The 22,094-nt window shown below is 43.4% G+C and overlaps 1 protein-coding gene across 1 annotated transcript in view; it reads left to right on the plus strand.

Moving 5' to 3' along the window:
• Positions 1–22,094, plus strand: part of ptprt (protein tyrosine phosphatase receptor type T) — a 321,896-nt gene that overhangs the window by 188,638 nt on the left and 111,164 nt on the right. The window contains exons 15-16 of the mRNA XM_076082072.1: positions 11,875–11,911; positions 15,124–15,180. Of these exons, the coding sequence (XP_075938187.1) occupies positions 11,875–11,911; positions 15,124–15,180 (94 nt within the window). The remainder of the gene's footprint in view (positions 1–11,874; positions 11,912–15,123; positions 15,181–22,094) is intronic.

A 22,094-nucleotide genomic window follows, 5' to 3' on the forward strand; every position in this document is an offset into this window, starting at 1 on the left:
GTGTGAGTGTATGAGTGCGTGTGTGTGTGAGTGTGTGTGTGTGCGTGTGTGTGTGGGTGTGAGTGCGTGTGTGGGTGTGTGTGTGTGTGTGAGTGCGTGTGTGAGTGTGGGTGTGTGTGTGTGTGTGTGTGTGTGTGTGTGTGTGTGTGTGAGTGTGGGTGTGTGAGTGTGTGGGTGTGAGTGCGTGTGTGGGTGTGTGTGAGTGCGTGTGTGAGTGTGGGTGTGTGTGTGTGTGAGGGTGTGTGTGTGTGTGTGTCTGTGAGTGTGTGTGTGTGTGTGTGTGTGTGTGTGTGTGTGAGTGTGTGTGTGTGTGTGTGCTTTGTATATGTGCAGACCCTAAATCTGGTCACATAAGAATTCCTTATTTGATTGGATCTCAGGCAATCCAATCAGTGTGAGCTTTGTTTGGGTCATGGATTGGAGGGTGGGGGGGGGGGGGTGATTTGATAAGGAAGGCGGGCATGAAACACCGACACACATTCATAAAACTCACGAATTTCTGCTGATAAATATCATCCATCCCAAAGAGAAAAAAGTCTCAAAACGCCGTCTCGTGATTCGTTAGTTTCCAAACTTCTTCGTGTTTCTCTTTCCTCAGACAGAAGGTTCATCTTTCTACTCATGTCTTCTTCTTTCTAAGTGGTACATTGCTGGATTTAGGCTCAGACCTGGGGCTGGAGTTACACCTTAAAGATAAAGATGCAATGTGTGAGGTCTGTTCTCCAAACATCTGAGACTTTACATTTAGATCCACAGTCATCAGTCACATCTTAACCAACAGCAGGGCAGGAACATGCAAAATATAACCAAAGTGCTGTTTAAGATAACATGCTGTGTAATAATCTCCAAAAGAGGTCTGTGTGTTCACTGAGACTCTGACACAGATCTACGCTCAGTGTCTCTCATTGTCAATGTAAATCCAAAGTATTAGGAGACAGGAAGGGGCGGGGCTAGCTGGTCAACTCATTCAGTAAATATCTTTGACACAACAACCAACAAGTCAGTTCATTTTATTAAGTTTAAACTACATCTTAAACATTTCATCCTTTAAAGAAACGAGATGAGAGCTGTGAGGAAACCTTCTACTCCGTCTTTATTATTCTCGTTAAAAGCAGCTGACCAACAGTGCCTGGCTCAAGGACTCCTCAGCAGGCTGGACTCGTCTCCTTTGACTCACGAGGACGAGACTGGCTCTGCATTCGTGCCTTTGTTGTCATTCGACTGACAAAGAAGAATGTCAGGATTTAAATAATTCAATATGTCCTTGATATTCTGTGAGGACACGAGGACACGAGGACATGAGGAAAGGGATATTTGGTCAATCAAGGATTAAATTTATCTGCAGTAATTTGTTTAATTAATTCTGAGAGGGACGGTTTCTTTCCTTTATCTGAGAAGTTTGATCCGGAGATGAAAGAATCTTCCTCCTTCTCTGCTCCTCTTCCTCCTTCTCTGCTCGTCTTCCTCCTTCTCTGCTCCTCTTCCTCCTTCTCTGCTCCTCTTCCTCCTTCTCTGCTCCTCTTCCTCCTTCTCTGCTCGTCTTCCTCCTTCTCTGCTCCTCTTCCTCCTTCTCTGCTCGTCTTCCTCCTTCTCTGCTCCTCTTCCTCTTCGGAGCGGAGGACCTATTGTTATTCTAATGTTTTTTCTTATTATTCTTGTTATTATTATTTTACATGTTTCGTCGCAAAAAGGAGGAGCTTGGGATACTGGAAAACTTCTGAAATTTGGCACGCAAGCCATAATTTGTGAAAATTGCAGTCTGATTGGGGTGTCCAGATAGCGCCCCCTATTGAGTAGCCCCAACATTTGGTTTTACCTAGCTGTATGAAATTTGGTAGGTATTAGTGGTGTAACGGATCAGCCCTCACGGTTCAGATCACTCGTGAACCGCGGATCAATTGAGTATTTTTATTTATTTTTTTTACAGTGTAATCATCATAGTCTGCAATAACGTTCTACTGCTGCTGTTCCTTTTCAAGTAACAAATCCCCGAATATCAATGCAGAGTGTCAGTGAACAGATATAAAGCAGTAGTGTGTTCAGTGAACGGAGCAGGTTAGAAGCATTTAACGGCGGAAGTCATGGCGAGCGGAGGAACTTGAGAAGCTCCGGCGTCATTTAAGTCGCAAGTTTGGGAGCATTTTGTCTTAACCTGTAACTTATAATGACGGATAAGGGTGGTGGACGAAACCGGTAAGGTATGTAGGCATTATTTAAAGAGAAAGACACACGGCACCGGCAATACATCGGCATGTCCACACATATGAAGAGACACCATCCCGTCTGTCAGCAACGGGGGACACTCCGTTGTGGAAAACAAAGGATTTCAAAATCTGGTTAAAATGCTTGAGCCACGCTACGAAATCCACTCACGCACCCACTTCAGTATGAAGCTGTTCCAGGCCTCTATGAGAAGGAAAAGACTGTGACTGCTTTCATCACGGCGGAGTGGAGATTCATAGTCCGGTGCCCCCTCTGTGACAGTCACACAGACACACACCTGGGGCAGGTGCTGACAGAAGTATCAGAGTGGAAGCTAGACACGCCCAATAGTAATATCCCAGTCACCACAGAAAGGTCTACCCTCTCTCCAGACAATGGAGATATTCTCATCTTTTTGAAAATAATGTCACAGTAATGTAAACATTATTGTGTATTTGAATGACATAACTTGACAGGAAGTAAACATAGACCCAAGTTGTTGCCGAGCAGTTCAGTTCAGTGTAAACAGTGGAAGCTAGCTCACTGGCTGTTTCTTTCTTTCAATATTGATCAAAGGACGAGGGCATCAACATACCTCATGTTGCACTTAAACTTAAGAGAATTGAATATTCTTGAATGTTTCATTTTTATTTATTTATTTCATTTTGTTTCAAATTGGACATCTTCAATATCTTTGTTTTTATGTAAGACTATAGCCCAAAGTTCTTTTCTTTAAGTGTTCTTGAAGTTCTTTAATTAATAAATGGAAGCAAAGTTATATTTGTCTCCTCTCCTCTTTGTTGATCTGAAAAATGATCCGAACCGTGACTCAAGAACCGTGATCCGAACCGAACCGTGAGGTTTGTGATCCGTTGCACCCCTAGTAGGTATGTAGAACGTGATGGGACGCACAAAAAATCCTCTTGGAGTTTTTCGTCAAACCAAACAGGAAGTCGGCCATTTTGAATTTCCTGACGTTTTTTGACCATTTCAAGGCGTCATACTTTAACGAACTCCTCCCAGAGATTTGACCCGATTGACTTCAGATTCGTATGCTCTTGAGACCTTGGTAGTGTGACGGCCCAGGGCCATCAGGAAGATTGGAGGCAGCTGGCCACGGCCTTCGGCCTACAAGACCCCCCCATCCGGAGGAAGTGCGGCTTCTTCCCCTGACACACCTGGTGTGCTGACGGAGTGTCTAGCAGCAGCAGTTACACCGTCTGGCATTCTGCGAGAATGCTCTTCTGTGTTGCACTTTGAAATGTCCTGACCTTTTGCTAATAAAGGTATTTTCTTAGTTTAGCTCCGTGCCTGAGTTTTCCTGACGTTTTGTTGTGGTTCTAGAGCCGGACCATAACAAATTGGGGGCTCGTCCGATTCAGAGACTTAAGTGGTGACATCAGGTCCGGGGATTCCAGTTTTTTTGCGCTCGTTGTGGAAACTCTCGTAGGGAGCGATGAGATGTTTTTCTCATATTTTGTGTTTATGGTTAGTGCTATCGCCTTAATTTGGTCTGGTCTGCAAAAAAGTCACGGGACAAGGGAAGGTAAGTTTTGACCTCTTTGTGGCACAAATGTTATATTGACTCCCCTGTAGGAATATCGTGTTTCCCATTTGGGATTCGTTTGCGGATAAATGTAGTGTGGGGTGAAAGCGGTTGCAAGCAGTTGACTCGGGAGCACGTCCGTAGTGTTGGCATTGTTGCCAGCTTGCTGGTCGCTTTGTCATACTATCGGGTTTTGGTGCATAAATACTCGCCGTCAGTAGCTCTTCAAGACTAGGGTTGAGTTTAGGTAGATCTGGATAGGCAGTTAGAGGGGATGCTCAATTTACTAAGTTGCTCCTATACTTACTTTGTGCACGGGTAAGGTCAATACTGTACGTTCTTTTGATCTCCGGGGATTTGTTTTACGCATTGGTCATTTGTGCGTCATGGCAGGGGTGGATAACTTCATTGAAGCTCCGTCCGAGGCATTGTTAGATCAATGTACAAAGGATCAGTTAATAAAGATAGCCGACTACTATAAAATAGATGTGGGTGCTAAAAGATTAAAAGAAAATGTTAAGGCTATTTTGAGTGCAAATTTGTATGACATGGACATTTTGACACCTCTAAAACCGTTACCTACGGCCATTAACCTAACTGGGGCTGCTGTTCTTCAGGGGTCGCTCCCTGACTTAACTTTAAACTTTGAACAACAGAAAGAAATGTTGATGTTAAGAATGCAGCTGGAGAAAGAACGGGATTTGGAATTTGAAAGAGTACGACAGCAAGCAGAGTTGGAGAAAGCGTTGGCATTGGAACAAATGCGACAGCAAACGGAAAGGGCTAAGTTGGACTTAGAAAGCGAGAGACGTGGCAACCTACATCAAGACCTGCCATACCTGTCAGTTAACGGGTAAACCAAATCAAAAAATAAAAGTGGCTCCTCTGTATCCCATTCCGGCTATAAGCCAGCCATTTGAACACCTAATCGTGGATTGCGTGGTTCCTCTTCCTCCTTCAAAGTCTGGTGCTATATATTTGTTGACAATTATGTGTCAATCGACCAGATATCCAGCTGCGTATCCATTATGCACACTCATGGCAAAATCGATTGTGCATGCTTTAAGCCAGTTTATCTCAATCTTTGGGATACCAAAAACCATCCAGAGTGACCAAGGGTCAAACTTCTCCTCACGTTTGTTTGCACAGGTGTTAAAACAGCTGCATGTCAAGCATAACCAGTCCTCGGCGTACCATGCGCAAAGTCAAGGGGCGCTGGAACGTTTTCATCAGACTTTAAAATCTCTGTTACGTGCTTACTGTGTGCAGATGAAAGGTGATTGGGAGGAAGGGTTACCATGGTTGTTGCTAGCGGCAAGGGAGGTAACTCAAGCAATTACAGGATTTGGTCCGTTGGCTGCGTTGCAAGGGGATTGGAGACAAACAGAGCCACCTAAAAATCTGGTTGAGTATGTCAATGGGTTCCGGCATAGACTTTACGCAGCTGGGGAATTGGCAAAGTCGAAGTTGGCTAAAACACAGGATAAGATGAAACGTCTTTATGACCGTGGAGCTGAGCATCGGGTGTTCAGTACAGGCGACCAAGTTTTGGCTTTGTTGCCTATTATAAATTTGCCATTTCACGCTAAGTTTATGGGTCCCTATACTGTAGTGAAACAGATTTCAGAGCAGAACTATCTTATTGCCACACCAGACCGTCGAAAACATCACCAACTGTGCCATGTTAATCTGTTGAAAGCATATCATGCACGTTCATCTCAGGAGCGCAGCGTAGGGATGGATAGCGCTCATCAAAAGTTACTCAAAGATCAAAAAGTTATCGAACTATGTATCCGTGGCGTGGCGTTAAAAAAACACCATTCGCCGCAAAACAGGAAGTTGTTGTAACTCGGCAATACATTTTCTAATCTGCTCCAAATTTCTCATATGTCATAACATCCTGACCCGGAACACATCTATAAGACAATTTAGAATCATAGTAATAGCACCACCTAGTGGAAACTGGAAGTTGTAAGTTTTGTACTTTGACATCCTGCTCCTCACAGATTAATCAGATCCCTCTCAAATGTTGTCAGAAAAGCCTTAAAAACCTTGATGATGCTTCAGTGTGAAGATTGTAAAAAGTTGTCGAAGGGCGGCGACGTGGCCGATCGGCGAATGTTAATCCTTCGCCATGAAGAAATAAACTGATGTAACTCGACTCCACATCATCAGATCTTTACCAGATTTCACATGTTTGATGAGACTCCAGGCCTGAAGACATCTGCAGGCCAATTTTGAATCATAGTCATAGCGCCACCTACTGGTAACAGGAAGTTAAAGTCTTTATACTTTGGCTTGTTTCTCTTAGTAGGTGATCAGATCAACATCAAATTAGTTCCACACAAATGTAAGAAGTTCATAATGCCAGTTCATGAAGCTTTTGATGTTTCGTCGAACGCCGTTGCCGTGGCGACGCAGTCTTCGCCGTGAACAACGAAGGTAATTTTGAGAGGCTAAAAATGCTTGAAACATAAGCAAACTTGGCAAGCAGATTTAAAGGCCAAAATGTAGTTATATAATATGATTTTGTTGGTTCAGAGGGACAAATCAGCTCAATAGCGCCCCCTACAAACTTTTGACGAAGCAGCCCTCGCTGTACGTTTCACATAGATTTATAAAATTTGGTAGGCACATGTATCACATGTGGACTTAAAATAAAGTCTCTTGGGACCATGCTCTAAACCCAACCGGAAGTCAGCCATTTTGAATTTTGTATGAATTTCTAGTGTCGTTTTTGCAATTTCCAGGCGCTGTACTTTAACGAACTCCTCCTAGGGAATTATTCAGATCAACTTAGAATTTGGTCAAAACAATCTAAAGACCTTTGTGATGAAAAGTTACTCAAAGCTTGTTGTTTCGTGAAAGGCCGTTGCCGTGGCGATGGATTCTTCGTCATGAAAAACGAAGGTTTTTTTAGCCCCTCAAAAACGCTCAAAACATAATCAAACTTGTCACAGACATTTAAAATCCTGAATGTAGTTATCTGATGTGATTTTAATACTTCAGAGTGGCAAGTCGGCTCGATAGCGCCCCCTACAATATTTTGACGATGCAGCCCTCGCAGTACGTTTCACCTAGATGTATACAATTTGGTAAGCAGATGTATCACATGTAGACTTAAAAAAAAGTCTTCGGGGTCCATGCTCTAAACCCAACCGGACGGAAGTCAGCCATTTTGAATTTTGTATGAATTTCTCGTGGTTTTTTTCCATTTCCAGGCGCTGTACTACGAACTCCTCCTAGGGAATTAATCCGATCAGCTTAGAATTTGGTCAGAACAATCTAAAGACCTTAGCAATTAAAAGTTACTAAAAGCTTTAGGTTTCATCGAACGACGTGGATATGGTGTGATGGCCATTTTACATGGTTCACCATCATCCATCAAGCTGTTGTAACTCGACTGTACTTTGTCGAAACTGTCCCAAACTTGACATGCTTGTTGACTGTCATGGCTTTAGGACTTCTGCATGTCAATATTAACTCATTGTCATAGCACCACCTACTGATAAGCACGGACGTAAGCAGGATTCTATAATTGCAGCGGCCCAAACACTGAACTTATTGAAAGGGTTTGTGGGCACACCATGAGAAAAAGACTTCTCTGATCTAAATATGTGTAAACTAAGATGCTTGGAGAGCAAAAGTTAGATAACAGTGCATTTCAAACCATGTCAGTGGGCATTAGTATAAATGATCTGTCCAGAGCTTCTTCATGAGAATCAGGTTAAACGTTACAATGAATGCATCACACTACAATCTAAAGTTACAGAAGAACTTAAAATGAAAACAGTGTCAAATTAAAGTGTTCAAGTAACAGCAAATGGCACTACTGTTTTGTTAACTTTCATGTAAGTCCAAATACAATCAGCAGGACACTGCAGGGAGTTGAACCCCATCCCAGTAAACTGACAGTCTGTTATGTTACAAACACTGAAGCACATTCACACACATTCATTTTCTTAATGATCTTTAAAGGCTTACATTTATGAATGTATCGGAGGTACACTCAAAACATTTGAGGCTTAAGACCTGGCAACATGATCTTGCTACGCTGCTGGTCGACGCAGGAAATATCTCACTCATGCACGCAGAGTGTGATGGTTACAGAAATTCATGGCCGCGTCACCCAGAGTCCTGCCAATACCAGGAAATACCGTTTAACTCGTGCACGCAGTGTATGACGGTCACAGAAATGCATGGCCAGAGTCCTGCTAGTACCCTCAACGTGCGTGAAGTTGCGAGGGCCCGATCAATGCTGCTCGCAGCTTTAATTTCTATTTGTATTCTCTCATTGTCTATTTTTCTATCCTCCCCCTCTTTTTTTCTACTTCTTTTCACTCATTCTCTCATCGTCTCACTCTCTTTCCTTCCACCCCTCCATGTCTCCTTTTCATGCTTCCTTCCACCCCTCCATGTCCCCTTTTCGTGCTTCCTTCCACCCCTCCATGTCTCCTTTTCGTGCTTCCTTCCACCCCTCCATGTCTCCTTTTCGTGCTTCCTTCCACCCCTCCATGTCTCCTTTTCGTGCTTCCTTCCACCCCTCCATGTCTCCTTTTCGTGATTCCTTCCACCCCTCCATGTCTCCTTTTCGTGCTTCCTTCCACCCCTCCATGTCTCCTTTTCGTGCTTCCTTCCACCCCTCCATGTCTCCTTTTCGTGATTCCTTCCACCCCTCAATGTCTCCTTTTCATGCTTCCTTTCACCCCTCCATGTCTCCTTTTCATGATTCCTTCCACCCCTCCATGTCTCCTTTTCGTGATTCCTTCCACCCCTCCATGTCTCCTTTTCATGCTTCCTTCCACCCCTCAATGTCTCCTTTACATGCTTCCTTTCACCCCTCCATGTCTCCTTTTCATGCTTCCTTCCACCCCTCCATGTCTCCTTTTCATGCTTCCTTTCACCCCTCCATGTCTCCTTTTCGTGCTTCCTTCCACCCCTCCATGTCTCCTTTTCATGATTCCTTCCACCCCTCCATGTCTCCTTTTCGTGATTCCTTCCACCCCTCCATGTCTCCTTTTCATGATTCCTTCCACCCCTCCATGTCTCCTTTACATGCTTCCTTTCACCCCTCCATGTCTCCTTTTCATGCTTCCTTCCACCCCTCCATGTCTCCTTTTCATGCTTCCTTTCACCCCTCCATGTCTCCTTTTCATGCTTCCTTTCACCCCTCCATGTCTCCTTTTCGTGCTTCCTTCCACCCCTCCATGTCTCCTTTTCGTGATTCCTTCCACCCCTCCATGTCTCCTTTTCGTGATTCCTTCCACCCCTCCATGTCTCCTTTTCGTGATTCCTTTCACCCCTCCATGTCTCCTTTTCGTGATTCCTTCCACCCCTCAATGTCTCCTTTTCGTGCTTCCTTCCACCCCTCCATGTCTCCTTTTCATGATTCCTTCCACCCCTCCATGTCTCCTTTTCGTGATTCCTTTCACCCCTCAATGTCTCCTTTTCATGCTTCCTTTCACCCCTCCATGTCTCCTTTTCGTGATTCCTTCCACCCCTCCATGTCTCCTTTTCATGCTTCCTTCCACCCCTCAATGTCTCCTTTACATGCTTCCTTTCACCCCTCCATGTCTCCTTTTCATGCTTCCTTCCACCCCTCCATGTCTCCTTTTCATGCTTCCTTTCACCCCTCCATGTCTCCTTTTCGTGCTTCCTTCCACCCCTCCATGTCTCCTTTTCATGATTCCTTCCACCCCTCCATGTCTCCTTTTCGTGATTCCTTCCACCCCTCCATGTCTCCTTTTCATGATTCCTTCCACCCCTCCATGTCTCCTTTACATGCTTCCTTTCACCCCTCCATGTCTCCTTTTCATCCTTCCTTCCACCCCTCCATGTCTCCTTTTCATGCTTCCTTTCACCCCTCCATGTCTCCTTTTCATGCTTCCTTTCACCCCTCCATGTCTCCTTTTCGTGCTTCCTTCCACCCCTCCATGTCTCCTTTTCATGATTCCTTCCACCCCTCCATGTCTCCTTTTCATGATTCCTTCCACCCCTCAATGTCTCCTTTTCATGCTTCCTTTCACCCATCCTTGTTTCCTTTTCATGCTTCCTTTCACCCATCCTTGTTTCCTATTCATGCTTCCTGTCATTCCCACCTTCTTCACTTGTCTTCTCCATAACTTTTTTCTCCTTCTATTATTTTTCCTCTCCGTGTTTTCTTCATTCCATTCTCCATCATGTGTTATTGCCTTCTATTTTCCTCCTACTCCTTTTTTCATTCTTTCTTCCTTTTCCTCTCTCTTGTTCTCTCTCTCTTTGTCTCTCTCTCTCTCCCTTTCTTACCCCCCCCCCCCCCCCCACCCCCAGGAGTGACATCAGTTTGATGCCAGTCTCTCATCTCCCATCATTGTGCCAATTAGTCGACGCTCTGCACATTTAAAGTGCTCACCAACGGCAATCTTGATTTCTCCCTCGATGTCATGTGATGTCACACACCACACACACACACACACACCACCCACATAAAAGGCAGACACACACACACACACACACACACACACAATAATAAAGTGCCGGGGGCTGTAAGTAAGAGAAGTAAGAGTGATGGGGGACTTAGGGATGGAGCGATGGAGGGATGGAGGGAATAAAAGTCTAAAACAAGAGAGAGGGAGATTAAAGAAGATATAATACTGGAGACAGAGAGGGAGGCTGGCAGGGCTGAAGAGAATAATAACAACCTGGACAAACCGCTGTCACGGTTGATGGTTCAAATCCTCCAAACTAAATGATTGTTTGTTAAGTTAAAGGACGTCGTACCGCTGCAGAGATTACATTACATTACATTACATTACATTACAGTCATTTAGCAGTCGCTTTTATCCAAAGCGACTACAATTCAGATTCTGTCATACCGTAGGCACAGCTACGGGAGCCACAGTCGCCCTTAAGAGATATCTTAAAGAGCAGTGATCTTCCAACAGAACCTTTCCTGTCTCACTTCTAAGACTTTGAGTCTGTCCAACACCTCCAGATGAACCAGAACACAGAGACACTCTGGACCAACTTCTCACTCACTGACGTAGACTTGAGCTTCAGGTGAATGGAGCTGAAGTTCTGAGTAAATTCATGAGAGAGCAGGAGAAGAGACGGAGGAAGAAGCTGGGAGACTGAGGGAGGAGGGAGGGAAGACACCAAAGTGCAAAGGGAAGTGAGGAGGAAAGGGAGAAGGAGGGAGAGGTGGAATAGTTGGAGGAGAAACGCAGAGGAAGAGAAATGGAAAAAACACGCCGAGAAAAATGAAGCCAGACACCTTTTTGAAAAATAAAAAGCTTCAGGGGTTGGCCAAGGTAGTCTGACAATCAACACACACACACACACACACACACACACACACCTCAGAGTGCAGTTTGAGCTGCTTGTAGAGCAACATGGAGAGAGAACTGACAGTCAATGTCAATCAAGATGCACTCAGCTGACTCAAGAATCCCTAAATACATGCACTTTTATTCTGAGTGTGTGTGTGCATCAAAAAGAGCTGTTAGCTAAACTGAAGTTGTTGACACAGAGAGGGAGAGAGAGAGAGTGAGAGAGACGAAAGAGAGAGTGAGAGAGACGAAAGAGAGAGAGAGAGAGAGACGAAAGAGAGAGAGAGAGACAGAGAGAGAGAGACAGAAGCTGAGCAGGAGCTGTTTTTAAAGCGTTGCGTTCATGGACATCAGATGAATACTATACAGACTGTCTATTCAATAATCCTCCTTACAGCAGGAATGTTGGTCAACTATAATTTGACTACACAAGTGATGACCGTCAGAGCGTCTTTGAACACACCACAGAGAGTTCTCTAGTCATGGAGACACAGCCCTGTGTTTGACCAGAGAAACAGCAGCGATCAGTTCGTGGTACTGGATTAGATTCAGGGTCTTCAGGGTCTTCAGTATCTTCAGTATCGAGAACATTTGAGTGAACTCTATCTGGACCTGAAATCAAAGTCAGTCTGGAAGAAAACTGACATGAAGCTTTGGAAAGAGTTCATCAGTCAGAGAGCCCTGACTCCTCGATGATGAATGAGTGAGTGATGTCCTCCATCAATCAAAGATGACCAGCCCTGCTGCTCCCTTCTAACTAGTATTTATGAAGTGAACATGTGATTTCACCTAAACAACTTCTGTCTCTCCTCTCCACAGGAAACCAAAATCAACTGTGTCCGCCTGGCTAACAAAGGTATGAGCAGCCTTCCACTTCTGGAATAGAGGATGTTATGTCTGATTTAACTTGTTAGTGTTGTCGGCCCCTAGAATAGTGTCAGACACACACACACTAACACTCAGCCTTTAGTCAGCTCCTCTCCATGTTCTCCTGCATGACTCCTCTGCATCGCCTCGTCTCTTCTTCCTCTTTCATTGTCTCACGTTATCTCTGTTCTTCATGGTTCCTGCTCTCTGTTCTCTCTGTTCTTCATGGTTCCTGCTCTCTGTTCTCTCTCTGCCTCCATGCTGCTCATGAGTGTATAAAGCGGAGCTTCAGGGCCGTTAACATGCTGATTGAGCGCCTTCATTACAGCCGATGATGGAAGCTAACCATCTCAGCCTCTCCCTATGTCTCCCATCTTTATTTGCTGCTCATCATTTGTGTGCCAGCCGATGTGCTTTGAAAGCTTTTCAGCTTGCTATTGATTTTCCTCATCTCGTCTCTTTTTTTCTATTCTATTATTTCATCTGCATCAAACATTGATTTGATTTTTCCACATCTCTGTGTGTTCTCTGATTCTTTTAGCTCCTGTATTGTTTCTCATCTGCATTCATTGCTCATTTGTGCACATTTCTCTCTGTAATCAGGTTTTTTTCTCTCACTCTATCCTTTTGCAGGCTTGTTTTCTGGGTGCAAAGTACTGAGTGTGTAGACGCTGCTGTCTGTCTGCATGCATGTGTGTTAAAGACATGCTGTTCACTTTGTGGCTGTCTTTCATATGACTAAATAATTAAATAATATAAATACAAATAAAACTTTTTAAAAATGTATAATTAAGAGTGTTCCTTGACACTAAAAAGACTTGCAGATGATGAATTTATGTCTGCTAGCTGCTGTCCGCTCAACACCTCATGTCTGGTCTAATGTGTCCTAGACAGTGAAGTCAGCTGCTCACTAAAGACGTTAGATTCATACTTAGGTAAAGAAAATAGACAGAGCCAAAGATCCACGTGTTTGTCAGAAGGTGAATCTGTTTTCAGCTAGAGAGAGAAAAGAGGAGCGACATAATAACCAATAAACATATGCGGCTGTCGTGCTGCTAACTGTAAAAGCACAGTGACTGGTAATGAAGCCTAAACCAGCCAATAGCTGACCAGCTAAGAACCAGTGAGGACGCCAGCTGTCTATTGATATCAGGAAACTGAGTGTAGACCTGGTCCACATTGATCCACTCATTGTTTTTGTGTCAGAATAAAAGAAACCTGACGAACCGACACTAAACAAACCTTCAGAAGCTGAGCAGAGAGCTTTGACATTATTCCTGTTTTGTTGCATCACAAAGAGGAACTTGATTTTATGTCATGGACCTAAAGAAAATAATTCAAATCAGTGAGGTGGAAATAAAAAAAACATGTTTTTAAAAATACAAATGTGACATTTTTATTGGGCAGTACATGACTGGAGCTGTCTGTCTTGTTTTCTTTGATCAAGTTATCATTAAATAAAGTGGAGATAAAGAGGAGACTCAGGAGGAAACGCGCTTACTCACCGTTTCCTCTCATGCAGCGTCGACTGTAGTTTAATGAACCTGAAAACCTGAAAACATTCAAACTTGAAACCTGCTTCTTAAACTTCACCAACTGAGGTTGAACATTTCTGCACTTTGCCTCTGAGAAACATTATTAATCCTTCAGATGAACTTTAGAGGCTCATGGTTGGTTAGCAGCCCGTCTCCATGGAGGTTTCCTTTAAGCCACCTGCTGCCTCAGTAGTCTCTCTAGACGAGGGTAACGTGTTATCTAAAGTGAACAAATGATTTGTGTTCAGCTGAATGATCCGTCTTTGTGTCTGAACTAAGAACCCAGATCTCAGATTGAGTCTTTGCTCCAAACATTGCAACCAAGTTCTTCTGTTTTCTTTCAAACATCTCTTCATTTCTTTTCTCTTCCATTTCCTACTTTTATTTGTATTAACCCGTCGAGCCAGACCGGCCGACTCAGCAGTTCACCCCGAGCACCACATCTGCATCCACTGAAACACATCCTGACACCAGAACCACTCACATCCCAGTCCACACCCTGACACCAGGACCACTCACATCCCAGTCCACATCCTGACACCAGGTCCAGTCACATCCCAGTCCACATCCTGACACCAGGTACAGTCATATCCCAGTCCACATCCTGACACCAGGTCCAGTCACATCCCAGTCCACATCCTGACACCAGGTACAGTCATATCCCAGTCCACATCTTGACACCAGGTACAGTCACATCCCAGTCCACATCCTAACACCAGGTCCAGTCACATCCCAGTCCACATCCTGACACCAGGTCCAGTCACATCCCGGTCCACATCCTGACACCAGGTCCACTCACATCCCGGTCCACATCCTAACACCAGGTCCAGTCACATCCCAGTCCACATCCTGACACCAGGACCAGTCACATCCCAGTCCACATCCTGACACCAGGTCCAGTCACATCCCAGTCCACATCCTGACACCAGGTCCAGTCACATCCCAATCCACATCCTGACACCAAGTCCACTCACATCCCAATCCACATCCTGACACCAAGTCCAGTCACATCCCAGTCCACATCCTAACACCAGGACCACTCACATCCCAGTCCACATCCTGACACCAGGTCCAGTCACATCCCAGTCCACATCCTAACACCAGGACCAGTCACATCCCAGTCCACATCCTGACACCAGGACCACTCACATCCCAGTCCACATCCTGACACCAGGACCACTCACATCCCAGTCCACATCCTGACACCAGGTCCAGTCACATCCCAGTCCACATCCTGACACCAGGTCCAGTCACATCCCAGTCCACATCCTGACACCAGGTCCACTCACATCCCAGTCCACAGCCTGACACCAGGTCCAGTCACATCCCAGTCCACATCCTGACACCAGGACCACTCACATCCCAGTCCACATCCTGACACCAGGACCACTCACATCCCAGTCCACATCCTGACACCAGGACCACTCACATCCCAGTGCTAGCTGTCCTACTGGTCTTAATGGTTGTATCCCTCACCACTGCAACTTCTCTCCTCTAAGACAGATTGTGCAATTGAAAAGTGTAAATATTGATGAAATGGATAAAGAAAACTCTACGTCTATTTTTCTTAGCCTCTTTTCTTCTCTCTCTTCTCTTTTTGTTGTTGTTGGTTTTCTTCCCTCTCTTCTTCATGCTTTCCGGCGGGACATGCGGCCCTTGGCCTTAGTGGTAATAGGTAGGGGACAAATAACAACGCCGTATATTCTAGTCATCCCCAGCGAAGGTGATTATTGCTTCATAGGCACAACATTTCCTTCCCTATGTTCTACTTTTTCATCAAAGTACAGCCATGAACACGATGCACTTTCTGTTGGTTGCCCCCATTATTTCTCCTCCTTTTGTTTCTGGACTCTTTCTGTTTTTTATCTCATCTTCATCTTACTGCATTAGTTGCATGTCTGCTCTGCTTCCAGTGTCGCTGGCTGTGTTTGAACCTCTTCTTTCTCTGTCTGGCACACACACACACACACACACACACACACACACACACACACACACACACACACGCACACACACACACACACACACACACACACACGCACACACACACACACACACACGCACACACACACACACACACACAGACACACACACACAGACACACACACAGTGGAACCATGCTGCTAGTATGAGGACAGTAAACTAAAGACTTATGAGAAGGAAACACTGAAAATCAATGAGAAAATAAAGGAGCTGAATTCATTTTGATCTTTGTTTCTCTCTTTAAATTAACCGACTTCAGTGAAGATATATCAGCTATTTACTGTCAGCATGGTTCCACTCTGACATGTCTGATGAGCTTTCATTGAGTGAGTGATTTGATGAAGACTTGTGGAGGATGATGATGACTCCCTAAATTCAAAACAGTGTGAGATCCAACACACACATTTTATTGGTAAAAGGCCATAAACAAAACTCTTCAACCCGCCTTCAGGGGCTTGATTACTTTAATATTGCATTTTGCACTTTTTGCATTCAACATGGCACCAAGAAATTATTCTTTTATACAATAAGTTTCATATAACATTGTTGTGACAGACCAAAAGCCCTGAAACACTTCTCTTAACTGCGTGAGTGTCTCGTTCCCTCGTTTGGCCGATCACACATTCAGAATCGGTTGTTTTGGTGGTGGATTGATTTTAAAGGCGTTGGCTTTGATTTGAGCCCTAAATCATTTTAATCTTCCTCCAACGATCAAATCCCTCCTCAGACACAGAGCTCACCCTGCAACCCTCCGCCTCCCATCATGCTAACCTTTATGAATGTGACCATCACATACTGGACATTACTGTCATTCTATCGTATGCTGCACTAATAATCCACATTGTGAGTCCTGGTCCCAGAGGGACACTAAAAGAGAGTCCTGGTTCCAAAGGGGACATTAACAGAGAGTCCTGGTTCCAAAGGGGACACTAACAGAGAGTCCTGGTTCCAAAGGAGACATTAACAGAGAGTCCTGGTTCCAGAGGTAACACTGACAGAGAGTCCTGGTTACAGAGGGGACACTAACAGAGAGTCCTGGTTCCAAAGGAGACACTAACAGAGAGTCCTGGTTCCAGAGGGGACATTAACAGAGAGTCCTGGTTCCAGAGGGGACACTAACAGAGAGTCCTGGTTCCAAAGGGGACATTAACAGAGAGTCCTGGTTCCAGAGGGGACACTAACAGAGAGTCCTGGTTCCAAAGGAGACACTAACAGAGAGTCCTGGTTCCAGAGGGGACATTAACAGAGAGTCCTGGTTCCAGAGGGGACACTAACAGAGAGTCCTGGTTCCAAAGGGGACATTAACAGAGAGTCCTGGTTCCAGAGGGGACACTAACAGAGAGTCCTGGTTCCAAAGGGGACATTAACAGAGAGTCCTGGTTCCAGAGGGGACACTAACAGAGAGTCCTGGTTCCAAAGGAGACATTAACAGAGAGTCCTGGTTCCAGAGGTAACACTGACAGAGAGTCCTGGTTACAGAGGGGACATTAACAGAGAGTCCTGGTTCCAGAGGGGACACTAACAGAGAGTCCTGGTTACAGAGGGGACATTAACAGAGAGTCCTGGTTCCAGAGGTAACACTGACGGAGAGTCCAGGTTCCAGAGGGGACACTAACAGAGAGTCCAGGTTCCAGAGGGGACACTAACAGAGAGTCCTGGTTATAGAGGGGACATTAACAGAGAGTCCTGGTTACAGAGGGGACACTTACAGAGGTCTCCTGGATGAGAGTCCTGTTTGACACACATCCACCTCCTCACTGCAGCTTTTGTCACCCTTTTACTTCCTTGTTGTCAAATAAGTGGATTAAATATGAATTGATGTCATGGGATATATATGAATTACATTACCTTTCATAGTTAATGCCATGAACACTGAATGAACCTTCTGTTTTCTACCATAATGTTCATTTAAAAGAAGTGTGTTACATCTGACAGAAAATATAATCATTTTGTCTCTCTGATGATCAGAATGTTTTCCAACCTTTTGACCTTCATCAGTAACGCTGCTCTATAATGTATTTAAATACATATCCACTCTGAAGAACTGCTTTGAAGTTAAAATCCTTTATTTTCTATTACTGGACTTATTATCTTTCATGAGACCTCATGAGGATGAAACTGATTTACATGATAGTGAAACCATTTCCTGTGCTAGTGGTCTTTTTAGTCCCGCCCACTTCTTTACAACCCAGGAGCTAAATATGAGCTCAAGTGTTTACTGGATTTCATTCAGTCATGCAGACACATAACTATATATGAATATGAACGTCATTGAGCTAAATAACAATCAGAATGTTGACTTGAACAATAGAGACACAATCTGTGCTAAACTGCTGTCACAGTGGTCCACAATGTGACTTCACATGAATACAATAATTCATACTGTCCTGAGGGAAATTGAGGTTGCAAGGCCGAGCACAAAGAAGTATGCATGTCATGTACAACAGCAGACGCTCGTCAAATCCTAAATGAATGACTGTAAACATTGTATTGTTATGAAGCGGATTCTTTACCTGAGGATGAAAGCAGAAAAACTGTGCTTGCATTCAAACGTTGTTTCACTGCAATGCTGAACATTGAACGGATACCTTTTACCACTTATTACTTTTTGAAATGAACAGAAACATTACCCTTGAGGCATGATTATTAACTAAAGCACTGCATTCATCCTGTCACTCGTTAATTAGTTGTAGTTGCATAAAAGCAAACACTGAATACTGAGTTATGTGTCTGTGAGTAACATACGCTTTTCATTTTATTCATTGATAGTCTCGAAGCAGCTTTACTGAAACATTATGTATTATATTAGTTTCTACTTCAATCAGTTTAAACAGTGAAACCACAATGTGGACTTTGTTGGAGCTGGTTCCTCTTTTAGCAGACCGGGAGCTGCTCTTCTTCTTCTTCTTACATCACAAAGTTTAAATGGTCTCCGACCCGAGAACCTCAAATACAGAATCTGTCTCAATATCTCAACATCTCAATATCTCAATATCTCAACGTCTCAATATCTCAATATCTCAATGTCTCAACGTCTCAATATCTCAACATCTCAATATCTCAACGTCTCAATATCTCAACGTCTCAATATCTCAACATCTCAACATCTATTTAGGTTTTGTTGTAGCATTGTGTTTGCAGACACACATTTAGGTTTCCCCTCTTGTTGTAGCATCGTGTTTGCACACACACATTTAGGTTTCCCCTCTTGTAGCATCGTGTTTGCACACACACATTTAGGTTTCCCCTCTTGTTGTAGCATCGTGTTTGCACACACACATATTTAGGTTTCCCCTCTTGTTGTAGCATCGTGTTTGCACACATATTTAGGTTTCCCCTCTTGTTGTAGCATCGTGTTTGCACACATATTTAGGTTTCCCCTCTTGTTGTAGCATCGAGTTTGCAGACACACATTTAGGTTTCCCCTCTTGTTGTAGCATCGTGTTTGCACAGACATATTTAGTTTTCCCCTCTTGTTGTAGCATCGTGTTTGCACACATATTTAGGTTTCCCCTCTTGTTGTAGCATCGTGTTTGCACACATACATATTTAGGTTTCCCCTCTTGTTGTAGCATCGTGTTTGCACACAGACATATTTAGGTTTCCCCTCTTGTTGTAGCATCGTGTTTGCACACACACATTTAGGTTTCCCCTCTTGTTGTAGCATCGTGTTTGCACACATATTTAGGTTTCCCCTCTTGTTGTAGCATCGTGTTTGCACACACACATTTAGGTTTCCCCTCTTGTTGTAGCATCGTGTTTGCACACAGACATATTTAGGTTTCCCCTCTTGTTGTAGCATCGTGTTTGCACACATATTTAGGTTTCCCCTCTTGTTGTAGCATCGTGTTTGCACACAGACATATTTAGGTTTCCCTCTTGTTGTAGCATCGTGCTTGCACACATATTTAGGTTTCCCCTCTTGTTGTAGCATTGTGTTTGCACACACACATTTAGGTTTCCCCTCTTGTTGTAGCATCGTGTTTGCACACAGACATATTTAGGTTTCCCCTCTTGTTGTAGCATCGTGTTTGCACACAGACATATTTAGGTTTCACCTCTTGTTGTAGCATCGTGTTTGCACACACACATTTAGGTTTCCCCTCTTGTTGTAGCATCGTGTTTACACACACACATCCGGGTGAATTGTTGTGTGAGTCTAAGAGGTCAGGTTGTAAAGTACTCACCTTCATCTGGGGATGAAGAGGAAGAGGAGGGGCTGATGAAGGAGGCAGGAAAGATGAGTTGATTCAATGTTTGATTGAAAAATCTATCTGGATGTTTTTTGTGGGGGACAGTCTGAAGAGGCTTTGCAGCAAAAACTGTGGCAGGAGATGATTTAATGAGTTCATGAGAAAAACTAAAACTATAAATAATAATTCTGCTCATTCGAATCATCAACACATTTCTGCTCACTTGGGCTTTTATTTTGGGGAAAGTTGCACAGTGTTAACACTGACTGATTTAAGATGAATCTTTAGTTCAAATCTGTAGATTGTTTCTGTAACGACTGTTAGCCCACAGAGACGGACAAGGAAGGAACTAACTGAATGAATGAATAAATAAATATACAACAATATTAACAATAATGATAAGTTGCTGGCCAGCCTCTAATATCTAAGCACTCGTTAAATGTTCTGCTGCTTTTTAGAAAACGTTTTCTCTTTCAAAACAAAACTCAACATCTAATAATGTAACGTTTGTAATGTTTCACTCAGAAGTTTCAAAAGCACGATTTGAGTTGTTACTTTATCCTATAAAGACTTTAGAGACTGATCCAATAATATTACAGTTCCTTCTGAAGTCAATCAAATTAATATACAGTTTAATTCCATGAATGATGAGCAGATTATTTAAAATCACAGCATTGTGTCATGAACTTGTTTGTTAGATATTAAATTACAGATTGCATCGTCTCATGAACTGTAGCTTTACATGAACTAAAGAAGAGGCAGAACTTCTACATTTTTGCATTTTGATTAAACAAGGTTGAGCATTACTCGTTATTTCATATCGTCATGTGTGATCCTGAATAATTCTTTGCTGGGATTTAAGGAGAAATATATGTTGTGCTGAAGTTAATTATTCGTGAGTATGAATCTAAAGTTCTTATAATAACTTCATGATTCATTTTTTCTGCTGTTATTGTAAGTCCCTCAGAATGAGTTTGACTCGTACAACGTGTCTCAAGGCTTTTCCTCTTCCTCCTTCCAGCCTTTGTGCTTTTGTGTCGCATCACAGCAGCTGTGTCCCATCATGCAATTCACTTTGGCCATTGGCTTTATTACCTTGTCAGAAACAAATTCTCTTTGAGGGGGAATCAAAATTCTATGTGTTCTATATGTCTTTCCACATCATTGATTTGGTCACCATATGACATGTTGCATTGCATTGTGGGATTGTTTTCAGATGCAGATTCAGATTCAGCAAGGGTAAAGAAACTGTCAGCAGAGAGAGAGAGAGAGAGAGAGAGAGATTTTTGAGCAGAAGTAGACCAACCTATCCAGTAATGAAGAATAGAAAACATTTAACTGGGTTAACATTAAACAGCTAAAGTACACAACTAGCAACACTGAGACATCACGCTTACCTCAGCACGTCAATAAGTATAATGTAATAAAATATATTGTAATAATACAATATAGTATAATAATATAATACTCTCACATACATCACGACTCCACAGAGGTCTGCAGGGACCAGATGAGGAAGCACTTAAGTGGTTTTAGTTCTTAAAAGCTCCAAAGTACTTAAACCGTGTCCTGCTGACCTTAACATTAATGGAAACTGGTGTGTGTGTGTGTGTGTGACAGGGAGAGAGAGAGGCAGCCATTATCACTATTCATTGTTTACTAAATTACGGAGACTAAAGATAATATTAATCCGTCATCATCTGCACTCACACACAAACACACACACATTCACAAGGATGGAGAGAGACTCATTTACAGAGGCACCCAGGTACACAGACGTGTTCACATTGTGACATATACACAACTACACACACACACACACAAATATTCAGAATCAAAGGCACATTTAAGAAACGATATGCAACCACACACACACACACACACACAGAGCGCTGTAGCAGCATAACTCAGATTAGTAATCCTGTTAGACACACTCAGCCATGCTAACGCTAATCCACAGAGGAAGCAGCCACAGCTGCTGACAAACAATGGCTGGAAACTAAACCCTGATACACACACACTCACACACACACACACACACACACACATGACATGAGCTGGGTAACATGTAATGTGAAAATGTCTACATAGACTGTGGCATCGGCAGTTCGATTCCTGGCTCGACTGGTCCATGTCGATGTGTCCCTGGGACACTTAAACCAGAATTGCAATTATATATGTATATGTATATGTATAGACATATACATGTCTTTACAGGTGCAAATACTGTCTCAAATACCAAATATATACTTTACTAACCATAAATTATTATTATACTTTTACACACACATACAGGACGATCACATGATTCTCCTGGCAGAGAAAAAAGAACACAGAATAAAGGGAAAAACGGTGAATTCCTACAGACACACACACACACAGCAGTATTTAATATAACATTTAGGGCTGCAGTGTGTTGGAGAATCAATCTTCTCCCCATCTGGATGACATTATGTTTTTA

This window comes from Anarhichas minor, unplaced genomic scaffold, assembly GCF_050575085.1.
Source record: "Anarhichas minor isolate MPS153535 unplaced genomic scaffold, ASM5057508v1 ptg000089l, whole genome shotgun sequence".
NCBI classification, from domain to species: domain Eukaryota; kingdom Metazoa; phylum Chordata; class Actinopteri; order Perciformes; family Anarhichadidae; genus Anarhichas; species Anarhichas minor.